General features: G+C 44.5%; 1 protein-coding gene across 1 annotated transcript in view; it reads left to right on the top strand.

Annotated features, from left to right (window-relative positions):
* cntnap1 (contactin associated protein 1) overlaps positions 1-24000 on the top strand; it is a 45668-nt gene that overhangs the window by 15075 nt on the left and 6593 nt on the right. Inside the window, exons 3-19 of the mRNA XM_063212076.1 lie at positions 1212-1313; positions 1762-1961; positions 3417-3570; positions 5663-5863; positions 6846-7030; positions 7573-7725; positions 8698-8959; positions 12402-12551; positions 14777-14948; positions 17616-17722; positions 17896-18018; positions 18866-19069; positions 19334-19490; positions 19623-19750; positions 20382-20555; positions 20911-21129; positions 21515-21754. Of these exons, the coding sequence (XP_063068146.1) occupies positions 1212-1313; positions 1762-1961; positions 3417-3570; positions 5663-5863; positions 6846-7030; positions 7573-7725; positions 8698-8959; positions 12402-12551; positions 14777-14948; positions 17616-17722; positions 17896-18018; positions 18866-19069; positions 19334-19490; positions 19623-19750; positions 20382-20555; positions 20911-21129; positions 21515-21754 (2931 nt within the window). The remainder of the gene's footprint in view (positions 1-1211; positions 1314-1761; positions 1962-3416; positions 3571-5662; positions 5864-6845; positions 7031-7572; positions 7726-8697; positions 8960-12401; positions 12552-14776; positions 14949-17615; positions 17723-17895; positions 18019-18865; positions 19070-19333; positions 19491-19622; positions 19751-20381; positions 20556-20910; positions 21130-21514; positions 21755-24000) is intronic.

The following is a 24000-nucleotide window of genomic DNA, read 5'->3' as shown; positions in this document are numbered from 1 at the left end:
GTAATGTTTGTGCACAGCAGCATCAGCAGACTGGGCAGATGAAGGCTTTATCTATATACAGTAGATGCATATTGCTTAGGCACTGCTTGGGTCTGTTCCACCCTCAGCATCTGCCCACAGGCACAGAGAAGTGCAGAGGAGGTGGATGCTTTATTGCCTAAAACTCACTGAGGAGAAAACCATTTCACAGGATATAGCAAACACTCCATCACAAACACATAAGCTGACACACACACACACGCACACATACACGTACATGCGCTCACTCGCACACGCATGCACGCACTCACGCACGCGCACGCACACACACACGCACACGCACACGCACACGCACACGCACACGCACACACACACACACGTATGCCCACCTTTTATCTCTCCCTCTCTTCCTGTCTTTCTCTCTCTGTCCTACACACATACACGCACGCACACACACACTGATTTGTGTCGGTGCCTTCCTCATTGGTAAGCATCTGTAATGACTTATGACTCTGCACCTGCCAAGCGCTGGTGGGATTGCTTAGCTTTTCATTAAACCCTGTCTGCACAGCACAGCAATTTAGCTCAGGTGAAGAGCACTGAATGGAGTGGTGGTTACACTTGTGAAAATGCAACAAAATTGTAGAAAATAACATTGACATGAGAAGATGTTGCAGTGCCGAAAGTGTCTACATATGGTCATTTTGTTTCTTGTGAGACGCATAGCTGGTATTGTATTTGCAGATAGTCTCAGCTTTGCTGTCTGGGAGAGCATACAAATATACAGTAATGACTGAATTTGTATCTAAGAATGTTTTATCTCCATCCACACCCCTCCATCTCTCGATCCCCCCCTCTCTCCATTCTTCCCTCTCTCCATTCCTCCCTCTCTCTATTCGTCCCTCTCTCCATCTGTCCTTTCTCTTTTCTCTCTCCATCCCTCTCTCTTTCCATCCATTCCTCCCTCTCCCCATCCCTCTCTCCCTCTCTCTCTCCCTCTCTCTCTCCCTCCCTCCCTCTCTCTCTCCATCCCTCTCTCTCTCCCTCCCCTCTCTCCATCCCTCTCTCTCTCCATCCCCCCTCTCTCCATCCCTCCATCTCTCCATTCCTTTCTCTCTCCATCGCTCTCTCTCTCCATTCCTCACTCCCTCTTTCCATCCCTCTCTCTCTCCCTCTCTCTCCATTCCTCTCTCTCCATCCCTCTCTCTCTATATCTGTGTTTGTTTCTGCAGGGAAGTGTGTTGATCCGCTGGTCGCTCCCCTGTATGCCCACTCCTTCCTGGCCTCGTCCAGATATAACTTCATATACTCTGCTAACTTCGCCAAGCTCTATGGTGAGTACAAACACTGGCAAACATAGAGGAAGTAGAATGGTGGATCAGGAAACACTAGGTTAGCCTTGAGTAGCACTGTATGTATATTTCTATTTATTCACTATTCATTGTGTGCCTGCATTTTGTGTGTGTGTGTGTGTGTGTGTGTGTGTGTGTGTGTGTGTGTGTGTGTGTGTGTGTGTGTGTGTGTGTGTGTGTGTGTGTGTGTGTGTGTGTGTGTGTGTGTGTGTGTGTGTGTGTGTGTATTTGTATGCGTGTGTGTGTGTGTATTTGCATGCGTGTGTGTGCGACCTGCGTATGTGCGCGTTTGTGTGTTTATGCGCACACATGCGTGTGTGTGTGTATGCTTGTTTGTGTTCACTCACCTGTGTGTGTGTGTGTGTGTGTGTGTATGTGTGTGTGTGCGTGTGCGTGCGTGCATGCGTGCGTGTGTGTGTGTGTGATACAGGCAGCAGTGGCTGGTCCCCCTCCCCCATCGACAGGCAGCCGTGGCTGCAGATCGATCTGCCCTACCCCAGGAAGTTCCGCATCACCGCCATCTCCACCCAGGGCACCTTCAACTCCTACGACTGGGTCACCAAGTACATGGTGCTGTTCGGGGACCGGCCTGACGCATGGACCCCTTATGTCATGAAGGGCGGAAACATGGTGAGGAGTCTCTATCGCTTCCAAGGAGTTAAATGTCCACTCTCCATTTCAAGTCTATTTACTGTCTGTTATGGGGGAATGGTGTATCCCTGATTGGTAGGAACATTCCATGTCGTTAAAAATGTTTTTTTTTTTTTTTTAAAGTATGTCTTTTGGGCTTTTCAAGCCCTTATTGGTTATTATCAGACAGGACAGTGGAGGAGAGACAGGAAGTGAATTGGGAGAGAGAGATTGGGAAGGGCCGGCAAAGGCCCCGGGCCGGGTATTGAACCCTGATCGGCCGCGTAGTAAGCAAGTGCCTTACCGTTAGCACCACAGTAGGGCCAAAAAACGATTAGCAATATTCAAGGACACATGGTCAGCATTGAGAGGTAGAAAAGAGCTGAGGATGTGTTTCTTATCTGAAATACAGTTGAACGCTGCTTGTGAACGCTGCTGCGTGCTTGTGGGCAGTCATGGGTAAGCGGTTATGGTGTCAGACTGGTAGCCCAAAGGTTGCCGGTTCGACTCCCGACCTGCCAGGTTGGTGGGGGGAATAATTAACCAATGCTCTCCCCCATCCTCTCCCATGACTGAGGTACCCTGAGCATGATACCGTCCCGTCGCACTGCTCCGTTTCGGGTGCCATTGGGGCTGCCCGCTTGCACGGGTGGGGCATAAATGCAATTTCATTGTGTGCAGTGTGCACTTGTGTGCTGTGGCGTGCTGTGTCACAATGACAATGGGAGTTGGAGTTGGAGTACTAAGGAGCTAGAACAAACTGACACCTGGAAATGGGATTGATAAATGACACTTTCTGTGCATAGATTTTCATCAACAGTGAGGAGGTGGCCATTATTCTTTTGTCATTAGAGAGAATGGATTGCTTCATGAAAAGGTCTACATTGATTACAGTTTATGCTGGATTGTTTCAACATTGTCAGTATTTGTGGGTCGTACTAGTTATGCTTGATGACACATACTAGGTAGGCCATTTCTTGGAATTTGTGACATAAAACATTTGAGATCAAAATTGATGTGAAATTCCTTTTGTATTTACTGTACTGCAAATGAAGGCGAAATGAATTTCAGCGCAAACTGACAATGAAGTACTACCGTATTGTATCGTATTGTAGAATATCACATCGTCAATGATTTCTGAGATGTGATGATCATATGGAATTGTCTGAACCGCTTTGTGCAGGGCCTATGTTGTGACTCCACTGTCACCAAAGTTGTAATGGTCAAATATGTTTCTTAACCCCTTAGCACAGCACTATGGCTAATGTCATAGCGATGTTGTTATGATGTAGTTAAGAATTTTCAGCATGTGAATAGGGTCGCCGGCGACCCCTGCTGCAGTAAGAGGCTACGGCTCTCCATAATGTCTCCATAATAGCAATGTTGTTATAATGTAGTTGAGTTCATTCATCAATGAGTGTGCAAAGAGGCTAAACCTGTTGTATTTTTCTTCAGACATTACCAGGGAACTGGAACTATTATCAAGTGAAGAGGAACGTGTTCCACTACCCCTTCACAGCCAAGCACGTACGGTTCCTTCCCATGGGCTGGAACACGGAGAATGGGGGCAAGATCGGAGTACGGTTGGAGCTCTACGGCTGCGAATATGGTGAGTACGCCTGTTCACTGTAAAACACTTGAAGCCATTTAAACGCAAAAAGTTGCCCTGCTACCTTAAGTATGCAAGTTATCTCATCTTGAGACTTGACTCAATTCGAGGCTTTCTCAAATTGAGTTAACTTACAAACTTAAGGCAACAGGGCAACTTACCTTTGCTACGTTTAACTGGCTGCAATGTTTAACAGTGTACCGTGAGTCTCTGCCTACTCTACATGATATCCTCTAGCAAGGCAAAGATTGTGTGAAATAGAACTGAGCAATTGCTGCGTTTTGTCAAGCTGTAGGGAATCTTGCCCAGTTCTCATCAGTTTCCACTGTAATTGGCCTGTTACTGTAAATGGCAAATGGACTGCATTTATACAGCACTTCCTCACACGCAGAGTGACCCAAAGTGCTTCATAATTCTGCCAATTTCAACACGTGCCCTTTCACACACACACACACACACACACACACACACACACACACACACACACACACACACACACACACACACACACACACACACACACACACACACACACACACACACACACACACACACACACACACACACACACACTTTGACACTCAGATGGTGAAAACACTGCAAAAGGAGATACAAAAAAAACGCAGCACACTTGAGATTTCCAAAGGGCACTTGAATCTTGTCAGGAGTAGCACCTCAGTAGCACCACACAACACCAGCCACTGTACGATCAATGTTCAGCTCCTCACCCTCCTAAATCATTTTCAGTCCTATTGACTTTTGCTAATTGCTGCATAAGTGTGTGTATCTTGTCATGAAACAACAATGCCTACAGTTATTAATAATTCAGAATTAAATAGTTTGGCTGAGTTTACTTTGATCTTTCATTTAATTCTGAGTTATGAGGTGTTTCCATGACGTTTTCGAAGCGGAATTATTGTTTTGGTTCTATGCTGAGCATAGAGAGCACTGATGACAGTAGAACCTGAAACCTCTGCTCTGCCCATTTCCTCCTTGGGCTTGACCTTTGCGTCTTTTTCAGTGTCCGACTCTACACTAACTTTTAAACCTTTCTAATTGGGTCCATGCACCTGTTTATTAATCTATACATCTCAATCTTAAAGGTGCACTTTGTACTAAGATGCTGGTCAGAGTAGATATTGCAACTATGCTGCTCATTGAAACTGTGCTGCCTATTGCAACATTTGATCTTTCCATGAGTATTTACAAAATAATAAACCGATAATTACTAGTAGTATGACCAAAGTACAGTTTGCAGCTAAAAATGCCTATTTCTGGAAATTCAAAATGGCGGACCATGGAGAAGATCCCCCTTTTCATGTATGAAAAGTGCAATTTTCCCAGTCATAATGAATACGTAGAATTTCATGGTGGTGGGAAGTAAAAATGAAAAATGAAACATTTCTGAATGGAAAGCATGAATTCTGGAAATAAGCGTCTACAAATACTACGTGGTGCACCTTTAATAATATTATTTCCTCCTTACTACTACCCCACTACTACTACCGTCCTCATACTCGTATGCGATGCACCTGGAGGTACATACATTTAGTAGCCTACATAATTAGTACATACTTCTGCTTTTAGTTTTGACAGCTCCTCTACTTTTGAACTTTTCTCTTTGGGTCCATGCTTATGTTTCTCACTACACCTTGATCTTAACAGTAGTGGTGTCAACAATGATCAATGCAATGCAATGCAATGCGGGGCATGGACGATTCAATTCAATGCGGCAAGTTCCGGAATCGACGTGGCAAATGTTTTAAGTTTCAATTACTTCCGTGGATATTTCAGGAGCAAATGAATGTTAAATTAGATGATAGCACTTCAAAGCATTGAAAACTGCAAGACTGATACAGAAAACAGCCAATAAAATGTTGCTCAGTATCTGACTACTTGTTTTGCCTCATCATGACTGATGAAACAATTGCTTTGCTTTCAGTAGAAATGGAATGCATTGCAATGCATCGTAGAATTGAATTGAATCGAATCGAATCGCTACCTCCTGAATCGGAATCGATTGCAATCCAATGCATCCAATGCACACCACTACTTAACAGTGTTATTGCTTCCTTGCTTCCCCGTGCTCTAGACTCATATGTCATGCACATGGAGGGTGACGACATGGCGGCCTACACGTTCCCTTCCACGTTCCGCACGCTGCAGGACCACTTTGCGCTGAACTTCAAGACCCTGGAGAGGGACGGGGTGCTGCTCCACAGCGTGGGGGAGCAGGGGGACCTCATCACTCTGGAGCTGAAAGGGGGCCGCCTCTACCTGCACATGAGTCTCGGTGAGCAACAACATGGTCTCTCTTGATATACGTAGCTCTCTGTCGTCCCCATACCACTCTCGGGCCAACCTGATGTACAGTATTACACCAGTGCTTCTCAAAGTGTGGTCCGGGGACCACTGGTGGTTCGCGACAGAGCTCAGGTGGTCAGCGAGGGGATTTCTGCTTTGCCAAGACAAGATAGCATTAGGTTTGAAATTATGTTACAAATATAGACTAAACATAGCCGAAGTCTTATTTTCACCACAATAAGAATGGCTTGTATTGTGAATAAAAAGTAAGTGATCTTCATTGAAATTAGCAGTGTCAAATTAGCACCCATCAACTGTCAAAGTTGACAGATGGTGCCTGAACATTTTTTGGGGGACAAAGTGGTCCTCGGCATGAAAAAGTTTGAGAATCACTGTATTACACTAACCGCAATGCATAAATATCTAAATGACAGTTGCGTTACTGCAGACTGAAAAAAGGGGCATGCCAGTCATATGCAGTAGATTCTTGACAGATTGGCATCCTAATAAATATTGCAGAACTTGTCTAGACGGGCAGCCAGAGAGTCCTGCACACACATGCACAGACAAAACACACACACACACACACATGCATGCACACACGTGCACACAGACGCAGGAATGCACGCACGCACACATGCACACGCACACCCACACACACATGCATACGCACAGACGCGTACACACACACACACACACACACACACACACACACACACACACACACACACACACACACACACACACACACACACACACACACACACACACACACACACACACACACACACACAGACACACGCAAGCATGCATGCACATACAGACACAGACGCTGGCGCGTACGCACGCTTGCATGCACACATGTACTCACCTGCCTTGCCCACAACAACCCCATGACATTCCACACCAGGTACCTCACCATTTAGGCACATTACTTATGCATCTGCTCCTTCCAACCACCTTCCAAACAGGAAGCAGCACTGTGCACCAGACAGACGGCCTGACCACCATGAGGGTGGGGAACCTGCTGGACACCCAGCACTGGCACTACGTCACCATCAAACGCTACGCACGGCAGGTCAACTTCACACTGGACAGCCAGACCGAGACCACCGTCCTCAATGGGGAGTTCAACTACCTGGACCTGCACTCTAAGGTGCTCTATTTACATTCACACACAAGTGTCCGCAAATGTAAAATGCTCTAGCCTGAGATATCCCAGCCTTTAGCTCTACGCAATCGTTTCAATCTGAAAGACACTTGTGATTAGGACTGGTGGTAACCAGGCAAAAAAATGCTCATGATGACTCATCAACCATTCAAATTACTGATAATGACAGGAGGTTATAAAGCAACCTAGAAATTACAGTAAATGTAAAAAAAGATTTCCTTAAATCAATCAGGTCCGTGGCTGCATTCAGCCATAGATATTTCTGCTTTTAGATTTGATGGCTCCTCTGTGTTTCTCTGCAGTTGTATGTTGTTAGGTTGATTGAAAAAGACATGTCCTACATATGCCATCTCAGTCTATGGTTATGCTAACGGTTGAACCATTCCAAAAAAACATATGTTTAAATTCATTTAAATTACCCTAAAAATTACTTCATAATATAAAGTTAACTGACAACAACTGACTGTAGTTGCCTAAGTACATGCTTCTGCATTTCGTTTTGACCGCTCCTCTATGTTTCTCTGCAGTTGTATGTTGGTGGGGTGATCGAGAAGGACATGCCCCATCTGCCTGGTAGGCCAAACTTCCGAGGTTGCCTGGAGAATGTCTTCTTCAATGGGATAAACCTCATCAAAATGACACGCTACCAGGAGCCAGAGATCCAGCTGGCGAAGGGAAAGGTAATTTATAGACACAGAGAGGCAGCCAAACAGCCACACCTTACCAGCCAGATGCTAACAAATTTAATCTAGATCTGTGATGTGCCTATAATGCCCATAATGCAGAAGGCTGAACCACATGGCTGTTCAAGTGTGCATTTCTCAAAAGCGTAGTTGTTAGCAGTTAGCAACTTGGGTAGTTGCCAATGGGAAATTGCATTGCAAACAACAAAGCAGCTAATGTACAACTACGCTAATGTAGAGAAATGCACACCTGGTGTGATCACAAATAACATAGTATTTACTGTACGCCAGCTTAAAACATTCTTACATTTGGTAAACTTGCACAGTTGTATATTTAGATGTTGCAACATAGTAAATTAATGTAATCATACAGGGGTAGTGCATCTTAGCCAAAGGACAAAGAATGACAACAAAGACCAGTGTCCTCCTCTTGAGTCATGGATATTATTTACTGGATGAAAGCTTAATGCGTTATGTGTTGTGAGCTTCTTGTAAACAGAATGGCAATGTCCAAGTCGTAATGTATTACGAAGAACTCTGCCATGTCATAGTAGTGTAGTCCTATGGTAGTGAAGTTTATTTCAGCCAAGAAGAGTGAAACGTTTCAGCGATGCACATTTTGAGGCCACTAAATGTCACATGAAATATGACTTTGATTTAGTTACAAAATTAACCTACTTTTTAGTATAATAATAATATTTCACACTTCACATTATTGATGCCTTCAGACCAAGATGCACTACACCTCTTGAGTCATCTTGTACGAGAGCTTACGTAATTAATAGCATGTAAAGTAGGCCTATGAATGTGTGATTTTGTTACTTTTTCAGTATAATGATCATACGTATGTCTCCAGTTGTGTTGTCATTGCCCACAGAATGTTGCACTAGATGCATACTTTGTAACTTCTATATATTAGATATCTTAGTTTAATCTCTATTTCTCCACTTGTGTTGTCGTTGCCTTCAGACTAAGATGCACTACACCTGTCGTGACCTCCTGTGGAAGCCCATGACCTTCATCGGGCCCAACAACTACCTGCAGGTGCCCGGCTTCTACCGCAAGCACCGGCTGGCCGTCAGGTTCAAGTTCCGCACCTGGGACTACACGGGCCTGCTGATGTTCACGCGCTTCGCAGACGACCTGGGCTCCCTGGAGCTGGGCCTGAGTGAGGGCCAGGTCAACATCACTCTCTTCCAGCCAGGGAAGAAGAGGCTCCGGTTCGCTGCAGGTGAGTGCTGCTGAAGTAGGGGAAGGACTAAGGGGTGGTAATTACGGTAATAGCACTTTTCTTTGTAGTCTCTTACTGCAGATGGGGTCGTCGGCAGGCCTATTATTAACCTTTTACTGAAAATACTCAACTACATCATAACAACATTGCTATGACAGTACAGAGAGCCTTAAGTAACAGATTAAGACACAGCCATTACAATTTTGGTGACTGTAAGGTTATAAAATAGGCTCTGCTAAGGGGTTAAAGTATTTTTGGGGCCCATTGCAGTTATAATGGCAGGAAGCTAAAGAGGTGGAGACGAAATGGTTGGGAGAGAGAGAGATGGGAAAATGCAGTTGGGAAGTGACCTCAGGCCAGTAGTGATCCCGGGTCCCCGGCATTACAGTACAATACCTTAGCCGGTTGAGCCATGGCTAAGGCATTTTTCTGTATTCTCAAGATGGATGTCCAGGCTTTTACATGTAAAACATTGTTTCTCTACATTAGGGATTTCTGATTTTTAGGTCACACATTGTTTTGTGTCTTCTGTCGCTGTTGCATCACATCATACATTTTTTTTTAGAATGGTATTGCACATGTTTTGTCTGTGTCATTAGGGGCCAAAACATTCTGGAAATAAACCGTTGAAGATGTGAGAAATAAGGCAAGAATTCTGCAGCTTTTCGCCTCTCTTTATTTCACCTTAATTTCCCTAGGGATTAACAAAAGTGCTCTATTAATCACCTCACCGGAACGTGGACTGGTGCTTTGTTCCTTGATGATTGGAGTTCAAGTGGAGGAAAGGGCTAAGGGCTAGTAACTAATAGGATAATTTTCTACATTCTCAAGATGGATGCCTAGTGCTCTTCTATGGATTTGCTGGGACATACGTAAATGGTTAACTTACACTGACATTGTTATGGCCATATTCTCACACATTGTTTCTGCTCCAGGTATTTCTGAGTTTGGGCCATACGTTGTTTTGTGTCTTTTGTTGTTACTGCATCACATCAAACATGTTTACTGATGTGTTGTACAAATTTCTTTCTTGGATTGTAAAAAGGGATCATTACTCACTAAAAACGTCATTAAACAACCATTTCATCACTAGGGGCCAAAACATTCTGGAAATAAACCAGTTACAGTTTTTCTCGATTGGTTTGGCTAATTTCTTGAAACTGAGATGACATTCCTATAACCATTGGGTCATTTGGCCAAACATTCTTACACTTCAGCTCAACAGTTCAGATAACTAGCAAAATGTCATATACCTCCCAAAACACCTCATTCTTGCATCAGCACTAAACCTTCTCCCATATAAATAGTCAGTACCATCAAAATGGCATAGATCCTTCTCAATTGCTTTGGCTCATTTGCATTCATTTAGTCCTTCTGTCAAAAGTAAACTGGATGGTTCAGCATAACTACATGGATCCTCATCACTCGCTCATATCACCCCAAAAACAGTTTACCCATGTGTCAAAACTAAATTTCTTCCCCACATATATCATCAGTACCCCCAAATACATTGTCCCTTTGCCATTGTGTAAGCACTGCCAGTAAAAATGGTTAGGTGTTTTATCTACGTTCAGCTAACAGATTTCGACTATGTATAAAAATGAAAAAGTGAGTGAAACCATTGAAGTTTGACAACACAGACAATTTACCAAGGACATTTATCAGTAACTTTCTTTACTGTGGTTTCTCATGGGTTTGGCTCATTTCTCAAAACAGAGAGAACATTCTCAAAATAACATGAACAAGTGCCAAAGCAACTAGCAATTGTTCAAAACAGAATGTCGTTTGAAAAAATGTCAAGAAATTAGCCAAATAACAGAGAAAACTGCAGTATACACGGTTGTAAAATTACAATACCATCTGACTTGTTGAACACTGTCATGAATTTACTATGTAATGAAATTCTTAAAATATGATGTCCTTGACTGTTTTGGGAATTGTATAGACCACTTTGCATATGATGACTTACACAATGAAATAATGCTGACGTGTTTTGGAGAGGGCAACTATTAGACTGAGAATTGTCTAATTCGTTTAGATAAGCAAGGTCATTTTATTTGGAAAATGTGCTAAATGTATGCTGAATGTGTCAACTGAAGGGTATTTGTACATAGCCATCTGCAGAGATGTACTTAACATTTGAGACATGTACAAAGCATTTGATATCTGATGAAAGCAATGAAAAATGCCATTCTGTTTTGGGAAATTGCAAGTTGGTTTGGGGATTTGTCCGTGTTGTTTTGAGAATGTCATCTCAGTTTCGAGAAATTAGCCAAACCAATCGAGAAAAACTGTAAGACTCACACACAGTAATGAAGCAAGCACTCCACAATGATCTTTATTATTATATATATATATTTGTATTATTCTTATATCATCTTTTCTCCACAATTATCTTGCTTCTCTTCATGAATCACCTCACAGAACACCAGGCTGGGGCCTTTGTGCATCGTGAGAAATGACAATTTCACAGGTCTGGTAACTCAACATGAGTCTCTGCCCAAAATCCGACCTGTCGCTAATGAATAATGACATTCAGGCTCCGCGCTGATAGCAGACTTAATTATAGCTCTGTAATCTGCCACAAGCCCCATCATCTTATGAGGAAGTTTTATGAAGGAGGGGGGATGAAAAACGCTGCAAAACAATGACTATGACAGTGACGGATGAGAGAGCAGAACACAGTGTTTGTTATGCAGCCAGGCAGTCAGTGGTGTGGCGCAAATGCCAAAGTGAAAGGTTGCATTGCTGAACTTGCTGCCGTGCACCACTTCCCTTTGGCAAAAGGTAGACGCACCCGTTTGTTTGTTTGTTTGGTCAAATGTGCAGGACACAGTGACACATCTCTATTTCTCTCTCTCGCTCTCTCACCATCATTGCGTTTATTTTGAGTCAACTACAGTGTTTTGTTTTTTCCAGGTTTAGCGTCAGTGTTAGTGTTAGTGTACACAATGACACATCTCTCTCTCTCTCTCTCTGTGTCCATTGCTCTCTCCATCATTGTCTTTATTTCGAGTATCTGCAGTCTTAAGTATTTTTTGGGTTTAGTGCTGTACACAATGACACATTCCTTTCTGTCTCTCTGTCTCTGTGTCTGTCTCTCTGTACCTCTCAGTGTGTTTGTTTGGTCAGATGTGCAGGACACAAAGACACATCTCTATCTCTCTCTCTCTCTCTCTCTCTCTCTCTCTCTCTCTCTCTCTCTCTCTCTCTCCATCATTGCGTTTATCTTGAGTCAACTGCAGTGTTTCGTTTTTTTCAGGTTTAGTGTCAGTGTTAGTGTTAGTGTACACAATGACACATCTCTCTCTCTCTCTCCCCCCCCCTCTCTCTCTCTCTCTGTTTCCCTCTCTTTCTCTCTCTCTCTCTCTCTCTTTATCTCTCTCTCTCTCCCTCTCTCTCTCTCTCTATGTCCATTGCTCTCTCTCCCCCTCTACCTCAGGCTACCGCCTGAACGATGGCTACTGGCACTCTGTGGACCTGGCTGCCAAGGACAACCTGTTGTCGGTGACGATAGACGAGGACGAGGGCTCGCCCCTGAAGATCACCAACCCCTTCATGGTGCGCACCGGAGACCGCTACTTCTTCGGGGGTGAGTGCATGACCTAAAGGGGGGTTGGATGACAGAGAACAATGCTACTAGGAGCTTCTAGTCAGGGAGGTGTGATTATATAGAGAGTTATTTGTGTTTTTGTGGGGTGTTACTGCTACTGCTGGTGTTCACTTCTCCAGGGGTGAGACATGGCCCAGCCGTGGCTTAGTGGATAAGGAGATGGGTCTTAGTTCAGAAGGTTGCAGGTTCGAATCCCTTCCACTCTCCATCTGCTTAGGTGCCTTTGAGCAAGGCACATGGCCCACACTGCTCCGGGGGTGGTAACCAATACCCTTAAAATAACTGTAAGTCGCTTTGTAGAAAAGTGTCAGCTAAGAATAACGTAATGGCTGAGTACATGACTGTAGGGGGTTGAGGGGTGGATGTCGGAGAATAATACTAACGACGACGGCAGGGCCATGGGCAGGGCAGAGACTATTAGTGTATTTGTGAGATGCCACTGCATGCTGCCGCTGGGGAGATGTTGCTCAACTGATGTTGCTGTCAATACCTTAGGAAGGTGGAGAGGTGAATGTCAGAGAATAACACTAACAGGGAAGTCAGGGAGAGTTATAGAGAGAGTTATTAGTGTGTTTGTGGGGTGCCACTGCCATTTATGGCTACAGCTGGAGAGTGATTGCTGTCTACTGCAACTTTGGAAATGAATTGCCTTGTGGGAGTGGGGGTGGGGGGCGGATGGAATCTGAACTGGGTAGTGAGTTTGCAGAAAACATTCGTGTGTTTATGGGGTGCTACTGTTACGGCTGCTGCATGGGACAAATTGTTGTCCACTACTTCGGGGGATACGTTGTCAATGACTTAGGAGGGTGGATGTCCGATACAATCCCCAACAGGATAGTGAGTTTACAGAGAGCTCTATTAGAGCGTTTGTTTGCTGGGGTGCTACTGCTGTTATTATAGTGGCTGCAGCAGTGTTAATTTTTCTGCTTTTTTGATTTAGTCATAGTCTTAGTCACAATGACTTAAACCAATTTTAGTCTTAGTCATATTTCCGTCATTACCTTCCCAATTTAGTCTTAGTCTTAGACTAAATGACGAAAATCAATTTTAGTCTTAGTCGACTTTTAGGCATTTTAGTCATTTTAGTCAACACTGTACATAATAGAACTTCTCGACACACTGATTCTCTTTTTTAACATATACCATTGACTGTAGAGAATAAACCGTCTCCGCACACTACTTTTCTTTTTAACATATATCACACTGTGCAGAATAAACCTTCTTCACACACTGGTTCTCTTTTTCTCTATTTCATTTAACACAAGTGTTAATTTCGTCAGCTTTTTAAAATTTAGTCTTAGTCTTAGTCACAATGACGAAAATCAATTTTAGTCTTTGTCACATTTTAGTCATTGCCTTCCCAATTTAGTCTTAGTCTTAGTCTAAATGACGAAAATCAAAAAAGGGCATTGACGAAAGATTTTAGTCATANTCATGGTTGACNAAATTAACACTGGGCTGCAGGCTGCAGAGATATTGGTGTAGGCAGTGCAGCCAGGTCCATGACTCATTCCCGAATCCCATGGGACTCGTGCTTTGGTTCTTATAAAACAATCACACTCACACAAAAGACTTTAACTCTCGCACCCACTGACGCACAGAGACACGCACAGAGACACGCACGCACACAGACATACGTACACACACACACACACACAGTGTGTGTTATGTGTGTGTGCTATGTGTGTGTGTCTGTGTGCATGTGCCTCTTTGCGTGAGTGCGTGCGAGAGTTTAACACACACACACACACACACACACACACACACACACACACACACACACACACACACACACACACACACACACACACACACACACACACACACACACCTTACTGCAGTACACAGACGCCTACACACACACACACACACACACACACACACACACACACACACACACACACACACACACACACACAGACACACACACACACACACACACACACACACACACACACACACACACACACACACACACACACACACGCACACACACACACACATACACACACACACACTTCATGACATTCTCACTTGGCCCCCGCTACCCCACTCTTCACCCAAATGAACAGAGATGTCTGTCTGGCCTATTTGTTATGCTTCCACTTGTCGCAATAAGCAAGTAATCAGCAAATCCATTGGACTGGAGTGACCAATTGTTTTTCGAGAGGCACTAATCTGGGCACTCTGTCATTGGCCGGCAGGCTGTCCGAAGACCAATAACACGGGCCGGTGCGTGACGAAGCTCAACACCTTCCACGGCTGCATGCAGCAGATCTTTATAGACGACGAACCGGTGGACATAGACATCATGCTACAGCGGAAATGGGGACGCTACACTGAGCTACTGCTGGGGACCTGTGGCATAACGGACAGGTGTGTAGTGTCTGTGTGTGTGTGTGTGTGTGTGTGTGTGTGTGTGTGTGTGTGTATACACATGAGTCCGTGTGCTTGTCTGTGTGTGTGTGTGTGTGTGTGTGTTTGTGTGTGTGTGTGTGTGTGTGTGTGTGTGTGTGTGTGTGTGTGTGTGTGTGTGTGTGTGTGTGTGTGTGTGTGTGTGTGTGTGTGTGTGTGTGTGTGTGTGTGTGTGTGCGAGTGTGTGTGTGCGCGTGCGTGTGAGCACGCGTGTGTGTTCACCCTACTGAGAGAGGACATAAATACAACGCATTCATGTATTCATGAAAAAGCAGATACTGTATGTGATAAAAAACTGCAGTAGAGACTTGACTTGGGATGGGACCAGAGGAAGAACGCTGACTCTGCAAACAGAGCAGACAGTCTGTGAAAGAATATATGTGTGTGCACATGCGGCAGACACTCCCCTTGCCACCTTCTCCTCCTCCTCCATATCTTCCTCCATATGATACCCAATAATAACTAGCACCGCTCACTCTGCACCGCCTCCCTGCTTACCTCAAGTGACAGGGTCACGGTTCCTGGGCACAGAGATATACTGAGTGGTGATACTTCCTTAAGCAGCGAGCCGGCAGTATAAGGCTCTCTCTTCACCGCGCTGCAGGCTCTCCGTCTCCGACAGACAACATCCACAGGAGATTTACTGCTGTCTGCCTCAGGTGCCTGTGCTTAGCTAAGCGCTAGGGAGGCCTCGCCCGGGCATGCAGCGCTGATCTGCACCTCCAGAGCCTTTTTTACGAATAGGTAGACTATACGTAGGCAATTGCACTAGGGCCCCCAACAAAATAAGCTCTTTGTAGGGGTCCACGACAGTCATCTATAGCCATGGTTAATGCCAGCGACAATAATTCAAGAGGGCCCCTTGTCTATATCTTGCCTAGGGCCCCCAAGTGGTTAGATCTACTGCCGTGCACCACTCTGCTGTATCTGCTCTGTAAGACTGATGCAGAGCCACTGTGCCGTAGGTGGCCTTGGGCTGAGGCTCCAAAATACTGTGTGAATATTTCATCAGGAGGGTGTGCTGCTGTGCTGTAATAGGCAGGGCTGTTGAGTCATTGCTGGCACAGCTGGGTGTGTGTGTGTGTGAACACTACGTAGGGAAGAACAGGAGAGGCACCAACCTGAATTCTTTAGAAGGATTTAAAATAATGAAAATAAAATAAAAAAGGAGGCTTTACCTCCCAAGGTCATTTTTTTCAAAGAAAAGAGCTTCCACATACACAAAACAAATATTGTGAGTGAGAAAAGTGTATGAGTGTATGTATACAGTGTGAGCCATATTCGAGATGTGGCACTGACTTACTGTAAGACTCTTTGCCTGATTGGTTTCTCTACAAAAGTCTTTACACCACAAGCATGCCCTCTTTTACCAATTCAGACCTGTTGGATGCACCAATATGTGCATTTGCCCAAATTCCCTTTGTGCAATGGTCCATACGGGAGCCTTGTCCAGCCGGATCAAAAGATAATCTGAGCTGGCAGCAGCAGGTGCAGTAATTATCAGAGTCCTGTCCTGCATCCTCTCATCTCCTGCCCTCCACCCAGATGCTGATACCCGAATAAAACATGTACTTGGGAGAGCAGTGAGATGGTAACCCAGTAAACTTGCAATTTCTGTTCTTTATTTCGACGAGGTTCTGGTGTTGCTGTATTGAGAAATGTTTGAGTTTTGGCCTCTGCAGATTGGATCTGTCTGTAGCCAATCACTAAAGTCAGGTAGTGACATATAATTTGCATGGTTTTAAGTCGGCCTAATACACCACATTGAAAATGTAACGTGGCAGTGACATAACAGAATTTGCATGGCTTAAAATGACTGACTGCCTATACAACACAATTCAAATGTTGGCCAAAAAGTCAGCATCATCTCTCATGAACAAAGCCTCCATTCACTGATTGGTCTGGTAAAAATAGCAGGCACTGAAAGCAGACAGGGGAGGGAATAATCGAGTGTGCGGCTAGTGTAATTGCACATCCAGTTATAACATCAGTGTCCACATGTTGCTGAGCTGTGGCAGATCAACAGACTAGTCAATATCCTTAAAATATCCTTGGACTTGCCCTGAAATCTTCTCAGGCACCTGAGCTGAGAGTAACTGAATGCGTTGTGCTGCAGCCTAATACAATCCAAAAGCGTTTAGCCATGCCTCTATAAATACCATATTGAGGTCTCTGTCTTTGGCCTCTGTCCTTGCAGCCTGAGTTTGATGCCAAATCGAGCCACTGTGTTCCCAATGCCCTGAAAGTCCTGAGATTCCTGCTTTCAGCACAGCAATATCATGTATACTCTATATTCCTTTCAGTGCAATATGCTATATGACCCATGAAAAAAGCTGATCACAACAACGTCTTTCTCGTTCTAAATGTGAATAGCCTACTGCGCACTGTCATCTTTAATTCTACTTTTTTTAAATCTCTACATTTTTTCTATAAAAGCACCATTCGTTGGGTCTATAAATATGAGCATTCCTTGCCTCAATAAATACTTCAAAACACATGGCACTTACATGAAATATAAAAGGCTCAGAGCGAGGATTACAGATCATTTCAACATGCCTTAGTATCCAAATGTGCTTTTATGTAACCTGATCCAAAAATAACTGTTTCACGACGGCCTTCTGTCTGCAGGTGTACACCGAACCCATGTGAGCACGAAGGACGATGTATCCAGTCTTGGAACGACTTCCTGTGTGTGTGTGAAAACACGGGATACAAAGGAGAAGTGTGTCACACTTGTGAGTATTATGCAGAAAATAGCTCATCTTTTCATCTAATTATTGATCTAATCTATTGAAAAGACACCACAAAATGGGAGCCGAAACTGTCCATCTGTAAAGCTTTTCTTTGTCATCTGCCAATCTTGCTTACTTCCTGTTCCCCTCCATGTCCTTGTACGTCCTTCCTGTAGCGGTGTATAGGGAGTCCTGTGAGGCGTATCGACTCAATGGGAAGTACTGGTCCGGAAACTACACCATAGACCCAGACCTCAGCGGCCCACTGAAGCCCTTCATGGTCTACTGCAAGATGACACGTGAGCATGACGCTGCACAATCTACTACTATACTGTAGCTTGTATGCGCAGATGGGCCTGCTGATGGGCCTGCTCACTCTTTGCTGAAAAGACTCAACTACATCACAACAGCACAGCTATGACATTACAGAGAGCCTGAAATAGCAGATTAAGACTTGGTCATTGCAATTTTTGCTAACAATTAGGTTATAACAGCGGCTCTGCGCAAAGGGTTAAACTATTGTAGCTATGCATTTAGAAATTCTTGGATAGTTTATGGATGAGGACACACATGAAATGTATTAAAATCCATTGACTCAAATGTTAGGGTTTTGGTAGTCTGGTATCAAATGATGCTGCACAGATGGATACCGGCTGCAACAGAGGCATTCAGAACTGTTGGAGTAAAATGTAGGGTTTAGATTAGAAAGAATGTCAAAGGCCAGCATCTATATCAGCAACTTGTTATCTTCCGTCATTTCTGCAGATTATTATTACATTTCTGCTTGTTTTCTTGGGTCACTGTATAATGGTTATCAGGTAAGAAAGGCAGAAAACAGAATCCATGACCCCAAAATGCTCATGATGTAAGTTCGCCACAACACTTTCAATAACTACTTTGGTTTGGTAATGGCTCAACTGCACTAATATATTTCTCTGACTGCCTTATTACCAAACAGTGTTCAAATCATGAACGGCAATAGATTAAGATTGCTAGTAAACCAAAGGTTTAGAATGCAGTGTTTGCTTTATATTAGAACTTTAGATTAGATTAGAAGTTACAGGTGACTAAAGAGTCAACAGCCAGCCTATGAGTCTTTTTCGGTTGATTTGGTATGACTCTGGAATTTCTCTAACTTACTTACAGCGTTCAAATCATGGACGATAATAGAGCATGATCGAATTGACTACACCAAGGTGTCGGGCTCGTCTATAGACCAGCCGTACATAGGTGAGGTCACCTACGTGAACGCCACCTGGGATGAAGTCAGTGCGCTGGCCAACACGTCGCTGTACTGTGAACAGTGGATCGACTTCTCATGCTACAAGTCCCGCCTCCTCAACACACCCAGTAAGTGATTTCATTGACTAATATACCACAGCTCAGTACCTTCAAGATTGGTGCAACATACAGTTGGTCGTTACGTTATCAAATTGCTTTGTTGAACGACATTAGGATATGTCAGTAAAGACAGCACATATTCTAGTATCTTTGTTAAAACTTATTCCCAGGTAAGATATAATGTATGTCAGCAAAGATGGCACATCCTCTAATAACAAAAAAATGCCCTGGCTAAATGTTTGCCCTTGTCTGTTTCTGTTTCTTCTCTGTCAGATGGAAGACCATACAGCTTCTGGATTGGTCGCAATAACGAGAGCCACGAGTACTGGGGAGGGGCTTTCCCAGAGAGCGGGAAGTGTGGCTGTGCCATCAACCACACCTGCACAGACCAGAAGTTCCAGTGCAATTGCGATGCAGACTATCGTCAATGGTGAGAGAGCGAGAGACAGAGCGAGACAGAGGAGGAAGAAGTGTTGGGGGGGAGTGTTGTTGCTTTCTGAGAAAGTGGGACATTTCCTAGAGTCTCTATGTGCTCAACAGTCTGTTGTTGTGTGATCCGCAGGTACTCCGACAAGGGCTACCTGATGTTCCGAGACCACCTGCCCGTCAGGAAGCTGGTTATTGGGGACACCAACCGCACAGGCTCAGAGGCTCAGTACAGCCTCGGCCCGCTCCGTTGCCATGGAGACCGTAAGTCTTTGGGGCTCCCTCCTCAGTCAGCTCCAGAGCCTGCAGACCAAAATTCTTCAACGGCTTTAAAGATACACAGCTTGAAATGCAGTGCAGTGCTTCGCAACGTGTTGTAGATTATAGACCAATCCCCTGGTGTTACACTTGAAATTATAACTGATCCACAATCAGATGAGGCAATTGTCAGCCCAAGGAGTAGACCTCTGTCTGAAATACTTGCAATGGTATCATAGGCTAATATGGAAGTACGTAGTATTGTACTGTACATACTACCAAGTATGGTGATATAGCCAATTCCCAGATTTGTTGCTGTTTCCCGCTTAAGATTTGATGTGTGTGTGTTGACGGTTTGTACCTCTGCTCTTGTATTGCAATTAGAGTGGAGATAGTAGCCTATTTGTGCAGATGGGCCCGCTGGCTCAGCAGTGCTTTAATGGAAAGACTCAATCACATCATAACAACATGGCTATGACATTAGTGAGGACCTTACTTAACAGAGTAAGACTTGGTCAGTACAATTTTGGTCCCAATAAGGTTATAACAGAGACTCTAGGCAAGAGGGTTGAAAACTGTAGCCTATTTCACACTTGATGTCATAGTATTTGCTGGTGCGATCTTCCCTTTATTGCAGGAAGCATCTGGAATACGATAGCCTTCACCAAGCCCACCTACATCACTTTCCCCACGTTCAACCCCGGTCCCAGCGCTGACATCACGTTCCACTTCAGAACGTACCGCTCCAGCGGAGTGTTTGTGGAGAACGCGGATGACCACCATCGGAACTTCCTTCGAGTGGAGCTCAACTGTAAGTTGCTGTGCCAACAAGTAGGCCTAACAGAAATGGTGGACAACATAATAACAGCACTTTATCACAAATACTTGTGGGTGGAGCTGAACCGTAAGTTGTAAGTGGATGAGAAGAAAAAATGGTTGCCAATGCAATACTCTCACAAAGACTTAGGACAAACTCTGATATAGTTACAATAGATCCACTCACCACTTAAACGACTGAGAAATATCACCATTGGCCTTCACAGTTCACCTACTGTATTTTGTGTTGCATTAACTTTGCACTCAACCTTGCCTTTGTCCTAAAAGTGTCTGCCAAATGTAATGTAATGCAGTTTAATGTACCCTTGTCTTTGTCCTTTTCTCCTCAGCTACAAATGAAGTGATCTTTGTGTTCATGGTGGGAGACGGCATAATGAACATCTCCCATCGTTCCCCGCGTCCTCTCAACGACAACGAGTGGCATTACGTGGAGGCCGAGATTAACGTCAAGATGGCCAGGCTGAAGGTGGACTTTTACCCAGCAGCCATCAGGAAGTTCCCAGGCCAGACCTTCGTCAGCATGCAGTTCAGCCAGCCTCTGCTCGTAGGTGCGTTGGGGTGTTAAGAATGGTCATGACTCCGGAAGTATGTGTCTCCCCAAGACTACTGTATGTTCATAGGCATAAATGAATGTGCAAGCTTCATTTGTCCTGATTAGAGATATTAGTATGTGTTTTATGTTATTATTTTAAAAAGGGCATGTAATGTAATGTTGAATCCCCTTGAAAATGAGATGCGTCATCCCAAGGGCCTATCCTTTAAATTTTAATTCCTGATTTCAGTTCAACAGTAAATCATATATGTTTTGCTGATCCTTGTCACATATATATGTTCTTGCTCCAATGTAGACTGAAGACTTATTTCATATTGATCTACACTTTCTTGAACCTCTTGTGTGAAATGATCGTCATTTCCTGTTCTGATTGTATGAAGGTGCTGCCAACCACACGCTGAGGCCGTTTCTGGGCTGTTTACGTGGGCTTCGTCTTAACGGCGTGCCGCTCGACCTGGAGGGAAAAGTTGACGAGGAGCAGGGGATCCGGCGAAACTGCACGGGGTCTTGTCTGAACCCTCCCATCCCCTGTCGTAATGGCGGCCAATGCATCGACGGCTACGCCGAATACTGGTGTGACTGCAACAACACAGCGTTCGATGGCTTTTACTGCCATAAGGGTGAGTGGCCGGTGTTGTGTCTATATGACCTACATGTCAAGATGAGCTACCAAACCATTACAATGAACAGTATGTCCGTGTAGCTAATCACTACCATCACACTGCCTTCCCTTTTGGGAAGCATACCTGTGCAGTTCACACGCACGCTCATGGTGGCCCTTCTCCCATCCAGTGTGCCCCATCATTTATGCTTCACCCAACACTGGGGTCCCTCACACCAGGCAGGTCACCAATCCCGGGGGTACGTCACATGGGATTACGGTCTGCATCTGATGTCCTCACAGTAGCCATTTGTACACCATTTGTATCAAAAGAGAGTAGAGTTGCCCTGTCGGGACTTGAACCCAGACCTTTGAGCTAAACTGGATGTGGTGTGACAATCAGAAAACACACACAACCCTAGTGATGGTCACTCCATCACAGTCAGTAGCACCTGTGAGTAACCGGTGTTGTGTCCATATGAGCTACCTGTCATTAAACTGAGCTACCTGGCCATTACAACATAGTACAGTAGCACCCCTCTGGGTTAGGGCTAGTGTTTGGACTGACTTGACAACCTATTGGAAACTCATCTTGATGAAGCAGCCCATCTCGACAGTGCACCCAGGGTCGGATTAAGGTGGTCTGGGGCTACAGATTGCTGTGGGGCCCCCTGGAAGGCAAATTTCTTGACAGAGTTACATAGACATCGTCATAATTACGAGATAAGAATGAATGAAAACTTGTCTACCAGCTGTACAGAAAACGACAGATGATTTTTTTCTATATTGTATCTTCTCACAATTCAACAATTTGTCACTTGTGGCCAATCTGGGGGTCCCCTGGCAGCTGGGGGCCCCTGGGCTGCAGCCATATCTAGCCCGTGCGTTAATCCGGCCCTGAGAACTACCCTTTCCCCTACCCTGTAACTCTACTCATCCATTGCTATTGGGTGCTTATCTACAGACAGAGCTGGACAGCTGTGGTGGAAAAGTTGGTCACAGAGTTGCAGGTTCATTCCTCACCCTTATCAATGCCTTCCCTACTCTGTGCCTGAAGTGTCCTTGAGCAAGGCACCTATCCCCACACTGCTTAATTCAGGGACTGTAGCCAATGCCCGGTAATATCTGTAAGTCACTTTGGATAAAAGCGTCAGCTAAGTGTAATGTAATGTAATGTATGGGCAGAGCTGGGCTATCGTAAATTACCAACACTTGGCACCCTGACCAGACTGGCAGGCTGGCATTCATTCCAGTACTCTGCAGCTGATCACAGTGCAAATATTCGTGCCCTTGCTATGTCAGAGGGCAGTGCACTGTATGCCATCACCACACTATAATATGGTAATTAAAGTTTAAAGGGAGGTTAAACGTGTGGAATTGATTCATTAATTGAGATTTTTGTCAACTGTTGTTTTGAGTCAACTGTACTACAACAATGGAGGGGGATTGTAAACACAAAAGTTGGGCAAGCTCAGCAATATTGCTCAGCAACTTCGTCTCATCTATCATCGTCTTCTTACGGCTTCCACCGCAGCATTTTCTTTTGATCTTTCCTCTTGTCTTCTTCATTTCAGCATTTTCTTTTGATCTTTCCTCTTGTCTTCTTCTTCCCTTCTTTCTCTCCTCTTCATCTGTTCTGCCTCTTGTGCCTTCTTGACCCCATCTCACTGCCACATGCTCAGTTCTCTCCTCTTCTGCCTGCTTGTTATGCACAACCAGCATCAGCCAGGGTGCTGCTGTTTGAGAGAGCGGCGTAGCAAACATGACATTTGGCTGAACACTCTGTCTTGTTTTGTCGACAATTTCCTAGCGACTTACTTGCAATTTGCTCATCCTCTTTGTCACACTGTATTTTTGACATTCAGACTAAGATATTTCAAGTCTTGAGACTGTGACAAAGAGAGAGAGAGAGCAGCCTACAAGGATGTGGTTAATTCTGAATCTAATTCTGTCTGACCCAAAAAGGCATCCGGGTTCGCCAGGCGTCCAAGTGAACACCTGTGCACACAGGTGGCCACATAAGGCAAAAATGGAAGACCAAGAACCCATTGTATTTAAACTCCTCTAAGCAATCAGTAGAGCAACCTAAATATTTAAACTTTGCTTTATCTGCTCCACAAACCGAGGCAGCCCATTGCCCCTGGCATGTTAAACAGATTGGCATTACTACTGAGAGGCCAACTGGCAGCTCATTACCAATAGGCCCTAATGTCACATTCAATAAATCCTCTGATCTGTTACAGAGACGCATGAATAAATAATATC

This window comes from Engraulis encrasicolus, chromosome 2, assembly GCF_034702125.1.
Source record: "Engraulis encrasicolus isolate BLACKSEA-1 chromosome 2, IST_EnEncr_1.0, whole genome shotgun sequence".
In the NCBI taxonomy this organism is placed as follows: domain Eukaryota; kingdom Metazoa; phylum Chordata; class Actinopteri; order Clupeiformes; family Engraulidae; genus Engraulis; species Engraulis encrasicolus.
Note: the sequence above shows the minus strand (reverse complement) of the source record. Positions and strands in the feature narration are given on the sequence as shown.